Source organism: Oncorhynchus clarkii, chromosome 32 (genome assembly GCF_045791955.1).
Source record: "Oncorhynchus clarkii lewisi isolate Uvic-CL-2024 chromosome 32, UVic_Ocla_1.0, whole genome shotgun sequence".
Classification (NCBI taxonomy): domain Eukaryota; kingdom Metazoa; phylum Chordata; class Actinopteri; order Salmoniformes; family Salmonidae; genus Oncorhynchus; species Oncorhynchus clarkii.
Window position 1 is genome coordinate 24915532 of NC_092178.1, and position 10194 is coordinate 24925725.

At 42.9% G+C, this 10194-nt stretch overlaps 1 protein-coding gene across 1 annotated transcript; it reads right to left on the reverse strand.

The window, feature by feature from the left end:
* Nucleotides 1–212: 212 nt before the first annotated feature.
* LOC139391768 (stathmin-like) lies at nucleotides 213–7811 on the reverse strand. Its single transcript, XM_071139305.1, has 5 exons — nucleotides 7716–7811; nucleotides 5758–5804; nucleotides 5030–5202; nucleotides 1540–1731; nucleotides 213–1211 (listed from the first exon to the last, which is right to left on the reverse strand). Exons 2-5 carry the CDS (start codon nucleotides 5774–5776, stop codon nucleotides 1149–1151), a joined length of 447 nt encoding a protein of 148 aa, XP_070995406.1. The 5' UTR covers nucleotides 5777–5804; nucleotides 7716–7811; the 3' UTR covers nucleotides 213–1148.
* Between the last annotated feature and the right edge of the window lie 2383 nt (nucleotides 7812–10194).

Sequence of the window (10194 nt, forward strand, 5' to 3'; positions counted from 1 at the left end):
TCATCTGGGTTTGGCACTCATTGTAAATAAGTTTCTTGTTTTTGCCTAGTCAAAAATAAACCTTAGCCTGGAATCTAAACAGAAGTATGGATTCCAGGACATCTAGATCCACAGAATGCAATAATCTGTTCTAGCTATGCATTAAAGGAAGGGCTTCAAACTGCAGAAATCTGAAGCAGCACAGGTATCAATAAAGCACACATGGAAGGGGGTTTGACAATTGTATTTATTGTTTAGTACAACCGTTAAGTCAACTAGTAACATCTATTGAGATGCCAAATTGCATTCCATGTGTAGGCCCAGTCTTCCAGTAACATCATAGATACACAAGCCTGGGGGGGAAAAAAAAGTTAATTCATGGACCTACAACAGCAAAGCCATGTGCTTTGAGACCAAACCCCACTTCACATAAGCAAAAAAAACCTGCAGTGGCACAAAGATTAGACTTGGGGTGAGTTGAATGGCACCCTATTCAGTGCACTACTTTGGGTAGTGCATTAGGGAATAGGATCAGGGTGCCACAGACCTTTAAAAGAGAGACTAGCAGTTCTCTGAATAGTAAAAGATGCCATACAACACCTGCTGTGAAAAAGGTGAAATCGATCAACATGTTACCAACACAGATGAACAACCATTGATCAATAACTATTATTAGCCAGGTGTAACAGAGACAAGATTCCAAAACGGCACTATGGAAGAGATCATGTCAAGGACCTATGCATAGAGACATGCTTCCTTGAAGTACATATACTGCCAATTTTCATTAGGTCCGAAGATGCAATGACAAAAGCTAAATAGCCAAAGAAATGGTCTGTATGAAATGGTCACTAGCGGTCAAACCCTTGCCTCCTCAATTTCTCTCAAAGGACTTTAGCTCCTCTCCATGCATTTTGAGAGGAATTGACAGCTAGTAACTTAGACAGCCATGGAATAGAAGCAACAAGGGAACAAAAATAGCCACATGTAAGGCTATTGCAAGTACACTTATAGCAGGAGAGTAATTGAATTCACAAACAGGGAGAACTTTATTATTTTCTTCAAAAAGGTAGGTGGCAGTGAAGACAAAAATACTGGCCATTAACTAAATATAAATCAATCTTTGGATATGTAAAAAACCCTCTAGTATACAATCCCCAATAGACAGATATTCAGTTCTCGGCACCGCCCTCTTTGGTTTCCTTCTTGGCCCGCACCTCTTCCAGTTTCTTGTCCTGAGAAGAAATATACGTTCAAAACAGTGACATTATCCTTCAAAACATTTAAACAGACCGTACAAAGCGTGGCTTGTGTCAGTGACAACAACGTATATTCATATTTTCCATCAACAATCTGTCATGGTTGACCAGTGACATTGGTGTTAACTTAAGTTATCAACATTTTGATTTCTCACCGAGGTCTCCCAACTCTGAACTCACTTGCAGAGATAAGTGATCAAGTCCTTGAGACAACACCCCCCCCCCCCCGCTACAACTGGTAGCAGGGTCAGACTGTCACTGCAAGACTGGTTTGCATGTAAACGATAGCAAGAGGCCAACATACCTTCTCCTTGAACTTCTCACTCATGGCTGCCTGAAGGGCCTCCTTGTTCTCTTTGTTGGCTTCCATCTTCTGGTTAAGCTTCTCCTCAGCTATCTTGCTGAAGTTGTTGTTCTCCTCCATGGCTTTCCTTTGCACCTCCTTCTCATGCTCCCTCTTCTCAGCTAGGTGCTTCAGAACCTCTGCTTCATGGGACTGGAGGATGGCGCAAGGGGGAGAGGAGTTTGATTGACACCCAACAAAACATTTGACTACTGCAATACTGTAGAGCAGGGCTCCCCAAAAGGCAGAAACCGGGCCAAATACAGCCCCCAAGTTCAGAGTAAATAATGTTGAGGCTGGACATGACTAAAAACCAGCACCAAGTGATTTTAATTTGGTACATTTGTTCTAAAGTATTACCCCTCTAAAAAGTAATCCTATACAAATATAAGCAAGGATTAGGTTTAGTCAAATATCAGTTTGGGCTTGTCGGTCAATTCGCAGTCTACAAATTGTGTAATTATGTTCTGGGCCTCGACTAGCCACTCAAAACAACCGTCAGCTGAATCTAGTTAATCTCAGGCATAGAGGCATGTAATGCATCATGGCAAAAGGTTAACGTGTATCCACACACTAGCTCTATCTATACTGCTCAAAAAAATAAAGGGAACACTTAAACGCCACAATGTAACTCCAAGTCAATCACACTTCTGTGAAATCAAACTGTCCACTTAGGAAGCAACACTGATTGACAATCAATTTCACATGCTGTTGTGCAAATGGAATAGACAATAGGTGGAAATTATAGGCAATTAGCAAGACACCCCCAATAAAGGAGTGGTTCTGCAGGTGGTGACCACAGACCACTTTTCAGTTCCTATGCTTCCTGGCTGATGTTTGTGACTTGAAAGCTGGCGGTGCTTTCACTCTAGTGGTAGCATGAGACGGAGTCTACAACCACACAAGTGGCTCAGGTAGTGCAGCTCATCAATGCGAGCTGTGGCAAGAAGGTTTGCTGTGTCTGTCAGCGTAGTGCCCAGGGCATGGAGGCGCTACCAGGAGACAGGCCAGTACATCAGGAGACGTGGAGGAGGCCGTAGGAGGGCAACAACCCAGCAGCAGGACCGCTACCTCTGCCTTTTTGCAAGGAGGAGCACTGCCAGAGCACTGCAAAATTACCTCCAGCAGGCCACAAATGTGCATGTGTCTGCTCAAACGGTCAGAAACAGACTCCATGAGGGTGGTATGAGGGCCCGACGTCCACAGGTGGGGTTTTGCTTACAGCCCAACACCGTGCAGGACGTTTGGCATTTGCCAGAGAACACCAAGATTGGCAAATTCGCCAGTCGCCCTGTGCTCGTCACAGATGAAAGCAGGTTCACACTGAGCACATGTGACAGACGTGACAGTCTGGAGACGCCGTGGAGAAAGTTCTGCTGCCTGCAACATCCTCCAGCATGACCGGTTTGGCGGTGGGTCAGTCATGGTGTGGGGTGGCATGGCATTTCTTTGGGGGGGCCGCACAGCCCTCCATGTGCTCGCCAGAGGTAGCCTGACTGCCATTAGGTACCGAGATGAGATCCTCAGACCCCTTGTGAGACCATATGCTGGTGCGGTTGGCCCTGGGTTCCTCCTCATGCAAGACAATGCTAGACCTCATGTGGCTGGAGTGTGTCAGCAGTTCCTGCAAGAGGAAGGCATTGATGCTATGGACTGGCCAGCCCGTTCCCAAGACCTGAATCCAAATGAGCACATCTGGGACATCATGTCTCGCTCCATCCACCAACGCCACGTTGCACCACAGTGTCCAGGAGTTGGCGGGTGCTTTAGTCCAGGTCTGGGAGGAGATCCCTCAGGAGACCATCCGCCACATCAGGAGCATGCCCAGGCGTTGTAGGGAGGTCATACAGGCACGTGGAGGCCACACACACACACCTGAGCCTCATTTTGACTTGTTTTAAAGGACATTACAGCAAAGTTGGATCAGCCTGTGGTGTGGTTTTCCACTAATTTTGAGTGTGACTCCAAATCCAGACCTCCATGGGTTGATAAATTTGATTTCCATTGATAATTTGTGTGATTTTGTCAGCACATTCAACTATGTAAAGAAATAAGTATAAGAATATTTCATTCAGATCTAGTGTTATTTTAGTGTTCCCTTTATTTTTTTGAGTAGTGTATATATATATTTTTATTTAAAAGGTAGTTATATTTCAGGATATAGTAATATATTGGGATCCAAACAGGATATAATTAAGCAATATATGGTATTGATATAACTATTTGTACACTAGTTGGTGGTACCAAAAGTACAGTATTTTTTTGTTCATTAGCTTGTTTGCTTTTTTTTTTTTTTTTTTTTTAACAGGGAGACAGCACTTTATTGATGAACTCGTTGTGGCTCAGTCTTGTCCATCTGCAGCAGACATATGGTGAGCAATATGTCTAGAATATTGAAACAACCAGTACAACATGTAGCAGCTTTTTTTGGTCCTCCAATAACCGGTGTCTGCGTTAAAAATCATAATCTGTCAACCTCTATAGAGACATCACTACAGACCCTGATTTGATACTGGGCACCATCACAACCAGCCGTGATCAGGAGTCCCATAGGGCAGTGTACAATCGGCCCAGCGTCATCCGGGTTAGAGGGTTCGGCCGTCATTGTAAAATAAGCATTTGTTCTTAAGTAACGTTCCTAATTAGAAAAGTATTATACTGCTCAATTCAATTTGTGACAAGTCTATTAGCCAATATATGTTACAATAGTATTTAAGTGATTTATTTTATCTAGTAAAACAGTTCAACTAAACATAAAGAATCACAAAATGCTTAGCGATAAATTAGCTGTATTATTAGTTCAGGATTCAAAAGCTGACATTTTTTATAGGAGCACATTAATTTTTATTTAAAATGAACACATTTAAGTTACTGGTTGAAATATTTTTGGTGTTCCATGTTCAAGCACATTGTACCCTCAAATATTTGCATCATTAAGAGAAAGTGTTCAGCTGCTCTTTTAAGGGACAGGCCATTAGTGGTAATCTTTGTCTGTGCTAGTTGCAGACAGCAACAGCAAACTAATATTGAAAAACTGCATGTGGTCAAACTGCATGTGGTGCAATTAGCCAAGAAACACAGACAAAGTCACACTTCAGTAGCCTCTCAGGTCAAGTCGACCAACTTCTATATTTGGGCTTGGGATTGAAAAACTTCCCAAATTGTGTGACCACCCAACATGGCTGGTGAAATAACATTCTTAACCATCAAAACATACCCGTTTAATATCCTATTCCCACACCTAGTAAATACATTCCCCAAATTGTGTCAGTCAAGGCTAGGATTTTCAACCCCCAAATATGTTTAGATAACAATATACACCCTTATTCATGGGTGAGGGTAGGTGACCTTTTTTCTGAACAAGTTTTACCTTTAGAGGACCCCTTTTGGCTCAAGAGCACACCCATAAGCAAAACCTCAGTCTAGCATCTTTAACTGGAGCACAATCTACCTTCCTCCTTTCCTCTGCAGCCTCCAGTTTCCTCTGGATCTCCTCCAGGGACAGGTCCTTCTTCTTGGGGGGAGACAGAGGGAACTCTCCCTTGGCGTCTGGAGCTGGAGTGCCCAGGATCACCTCAAACGCCTGGCCAGATGCACGTTTGTCAATCTCTTTAACCTGAATATCTATGAGCGGACAAATTATGCATGTTATTAAATCAAAGTTCATTGGTGGGCCACAGAGATGCAACGAATTGCGTGTGTTGCAACAGTACAATAACTAACAAAATGCACATAATCCAAAAATCAGAAGCAGCAATGCCAGAGTCCAGAAAATATACAAGTGCGTATAGTCAGCATATGACTAGAAACTGTACATCAGCCATAGTTAAATAATGAGCCATGACTAGAAAGCAGAATACACAAATGAACTCCAGATGAGGAATACATGCAGGCTGACAGAGATAAGGGAATGGGGCACTCATTGGTAAAACTGAAACTAGAAAGTGAACACCACAGGGAGAAAGGGTAGAGAGAAGGCCACTGTGTGGACATTGAACTATGGTTCCCCCCTCCAAAAACCACTGCATCTCCTGTCACCTGGACTGCTGGGAATAGACGTGACTGGTCAAAACAATACAGTGGAAGCGCAGCATTAGACTGGCTTCCACTTGGTCATTTCTTTCAGATGGAGAGGGGTGAGAAACAACTAATTTCACAGCTTTCAAAATCACAACCTACCTCCACAGGAGGCCGCCATTTCAGCAGTGGACAGCAAGTCAATGTACCTGGAAGAAAGTTGTCACATTTACTTACAGCCCTTTTAACACTAGCAGTTGTCAGTGCCTTTACAGTAACCCGGCCTTAACCCCAACAACCAAGCCTGCCAACACTTGCTATTGCATTAGTACGTCCGTCCTTGAACATGAAGAACCACACTCCCAAGGACTGGATGAAAACTCCATCTCATCTTTACAAGGTGCCTGAATAACAGCACTAGCACCCTCTAGTGGGATAGAAACACAATTTACTGTGTGTTTAGGTGGAAGACTGACGAAACAGCAGGGTAAAGCAAAACAAGGTCCACTCAGTGGCGACATCCTTCGGTCATGTTCAACAACGACCAAGCAACACCCTATTAATGTAGCCTATTTTAAAAAGCTGTCTGGAATTCATTCACAGCTAAATAACTACATGGCACATTAAACTACATTAGCCACATGCAATCAAAATACTACTGTAGATTGGCCCCTTCAATGCCCATCTACAGCGTCTCAGTGCCATTCTGTTGCATGCATACTTTGAACTAACAGGCCATGGTTAGAACAAAAAGGCTAGAGCTTTCCGAAATTGCAGGGTATTGAAAATGCGATTGGGAAGCTGTAGAGATATTTGGCAGCTATAACCTACAGACGAAGCCAACAAATCTAATCTATGAGTATTCAAGCAGGAGATATTCAACACAAGCTGCAATGGTGCACATAGCGATCCATCTATAAGCCACAGGGGGACAAAGAAAATAAAAAGTTCCAACCGCAAATTCGAGAGCACGCCAAACTGCAAGAAGACTGCGAATCGCCGCATACATTTGCATGTACAGGAATTTGACTGAAATGGTGCTACTAAAAGACGACAGACAATGAATGATGCTGAGGTGTGTAAACAGTTCGCGATAAATTGGGAGGGACACCTGCAGCAATCAAAAGCTGTTGTCTTGAGGTTGACAAATAATAGGTAACGTTTCAGGGTCAACACAAAACTGTCGTATAGCTTCCAAAATATAAATTAATGGCACAACAATGGCTATTTTGTTTGATTGCAATGAACGTCAATGAGACGAGTTGCAAACAAAGAGGAGCGCGTGTTCAAGGCAGCTCCGCCCGTTTAGCTATTCGCATGCTGCCCCTCACCACACCAAGTGCATAACGTTAAGTAAAAAAATAATAAAAATAGGCCAGAAGTCAACGAGAAATAATTTAAAACGTCAATAAAGCTCATAATTGTTAATGGCGACTGGACGCTTCAAATACCGATGGTAGCGTTCATTTTGCAAAGCACCCTTGCAAACAAAATGTTTAAAAAGTAGTTAATGGAAACGCATCAGTTGATGGCTGACCAAAGTAGAAAAATGAGCTACTTTGAAAGATTCAAAGTGACGTGTATATTATTTCTGTAAATTCATGACTTTACTAGCAACGTCGTGTAGTTAATTAAAATAATTTGCGTCAGACTATCAAGTGTGCATCCCTAACCAGCAAGTAAAAAGTGTCAAGACAAACACTCATTGGTCAACGACAACTAACGTTAATCACCGTCTGAAGCTGAACAGATCAAATATGGTTAACGTTATTGTGGAACAACAAGTCACCCACCATTAGATCCATGTTCTTTTTACAATTGCATACATTTTCACCAATGCATCAATGAAAGACATGAAGTTACCAACGTCTGAGCAACAACCTTTAACGTTGACTAGTTACTGTAGGTTGGTTGCTAGTTAACGTTAAAACAAAAGTATTTTTTTTAAACGATGTCGTTTAGCCAAGATTGAAGCTGAGGTAACACATTCTATCACCACTTGACAAAAAAAAAATGCTTAAGGTAAAACCAGTACCATCATAAATCAGGCAAGATTACCTACAATTACAATATTTAAGTCATATTTTTGGTACGGATAACGTTAGCTATATTACACCCACCTTAATAAACAGTGAAACAAAATTCTCCTTAACAGCCAGACTTTGACCGCGAATTCTATGCTCGAGCATGGCCAGTTCGCGCATAAAAAGCCCCAAATGTGTGTCGTCAAAGCCAATTCTACAATTCTATTGGCTGTTTCTTACTCTCTCCGCACTCCTGGTAGTTGTAGTTTTAGTGCTTTCTAGATGTCAACACAGATAGACGAGAATCCTCCAATAATTTCAGTTACTTTGGTAATTAACTTTAAATTAACATATAAATGGATTGTTTCAATTTAATTGATAAAAAAATATGGGTATTTTGGGGAAGAAATGTCAATAGTGTGTCTTTGACCTACATCAGTCAGTCAGCCCTTGAATGAAGTGTGTGATGATTCAGGGTGTGCGCCATTACATAAGTCTTCATTGTTTAGCTCCAACTAACCAGATGCGGGTTCTCGACCGGGCGCTCTAGAGGACTGTAGGGTAGCTATACGATTTATTTACGTTTTGATCACGTTGTCTGCACTATTTTTTTTTTTGCAGCATCCTCCATAGTCATGACTGTCATTGTGTCCTACTTTGTTTTTATCACACAGAGATATATGACTGCAAAGGATCCATGGAATGACCCATATTTCCTCCGGAGCCAGAAAGCTGCAGTCATACATCATTTACCAACCATTTCTCTGACGTCAGAGGACTTGCGAGGACTACACCCCCAATCCTGAAAGAAGTCAGCTTCAGCTGGGACCATAGTCACCAAGAAAACAATTGGTAAAACACTGCGCCGTGAAGGACTGGAATCCTGTAGCGCCCGCAAGGTCCCCCTGCTCAAGAAAGCACATATACATGTCCGTCTGAAGTTTGCCAATGAACATCTGAATGATTCAGAGGACAACTGGGTGAAAGTGTTTTGGTCAGATGAGACCAACATGGAGCTCTTTGGCATCAACTCAACTCGCCGTGTTTGGAGTAGGAGGAATGCTGCCTATGACCCCAAGACACCATCCCCACCGTCAAACATGGAGGTGGAAACATTATGCTTTGGGGGTGTTTTTCTGCTAAGGGGACAGGACAACTTCACCGCATCAAAGGAACGATGGACGGGGACATGTACCGTCAAATCTTTGGTGAGAACCTCCTTTCCTCAGCCAGGGCATTGAAAATGGGTCATGGATGGGTATTCCAGCATGACAATGACCCAAAACACATGGCCAAGGCAACCAAGGAGTGGCTCAAGAAGAAGCACATTAAGGTCCTGGAGTGGCTTAGCCAGTCTCCAGACCTTAATCTCATAGAAAATCTGTGGAGGGAGCTCAAGGTTTGAGGTTTGCCAAACATCAGCCTCAAAACCTTAATGACTTGGAGAAGAACTGAAAAGAGGAATGTGACAAAATCCCTCCTGAGATGTGTGCAAACCTGGTGCCCAACTACAAGAAACATCTGACCTCTGTAATTGCCAACAAGGGTTTTGCCACCAAGTACTAAGTCATGTTTTGTGGAGGGGTCAAATACTTTTTCCCTCATTAAAATGCAAATCAATTTATAACATTTTTTGACATGCGTTTTCTGGATTTTTTTGTTGTTATTCTGTCTCTCACTGTTCAAATAAACCTACCATTAAAATTATAGACGGATCATTTCTTTGTCAGTGGGATAACATACGAAATCAGCAGGGGATCAAATGCTTTTTCCCTCACTGTAGGTATTTGTAGTTGTCCACATATTCTAGGTCAGAACCTTCCAGAGTAGTGATGCTGGACGGGCCGGCAGGTGCGGGCAGCGATCAGTTGAAGAGCATGCATTTAGTTTTACTTGCATTTAAGAGCAGAGTCCACGGAAGGAGAGTTGTATGGCATTGAAGCTCGTCTGGAGGTTAGTTAACACAGTGTCCAAAGAAGGGCCAGAGGTATTCAGAATGGTGTCATCTGCGTAGAGGTGGATCAGAGAATCATCCGCAGCAAGAGCGACATCATTGATGTATACAGAGAAGAGAGTCGGCCCGAGAATTGAACCCTGTGGCACCTCGATAGAGACTGCCAGAGGTCCGGACAACAGGCCCTCTGATTTGACACATTGAACTCTATCATAGAAGTAGTTGGTGAACCAGGCGAGGCAATCATTTAAGAAACCAAGGCTGTTGAGTCTGCCGATAAGAATGTCGTGATTGACAGAGTCGAAAGCCTTCGCCAGGTCAATGAATACGGCTGCACCGTAATGTCTCTTATAGATGGCGGTTATGTTATGATATCGTTTAGGACCTTGAGCATGGCTGAGGTGCACCCATGACCAGCTCTGAAACCAGATTGCATAGCGGAGAAGGTACGGTGGAAAATGTTCAGGCTAAGCACAGGCAAAATCCTAGGGGAAAACCTGTTCCAGTCTGCTTTCCACCAGACACTGGGAGATGTATTCACCTTTCAGCAGGACAATAACTTAAAACACAAGGCCAAATCTACACTGGAGTTGCTTACCAAGAAGACATTGAATGTTCCTG

Excerpts from the sequence above, each read along its gene's own strand:
- LOC139391768 (XM_071139305.1), bottom strand. Across the intron at positions 1,732-5,029 it reads CTGCAGAGGAAAGGAGGAAG|TCCCATGAAGCAGAGGTTCT; the intron begins GTAGATTGTGCT and ends GCCATCCTCCAG. Across the intron at positions 1,212-1,539 it reads GTGAGAAGTTCAAGGAGAAG|GACAAGAAACTGGAAGAGGT; the intron begins GTATGTTGGCCT and ends ATTTCTTCTCAG.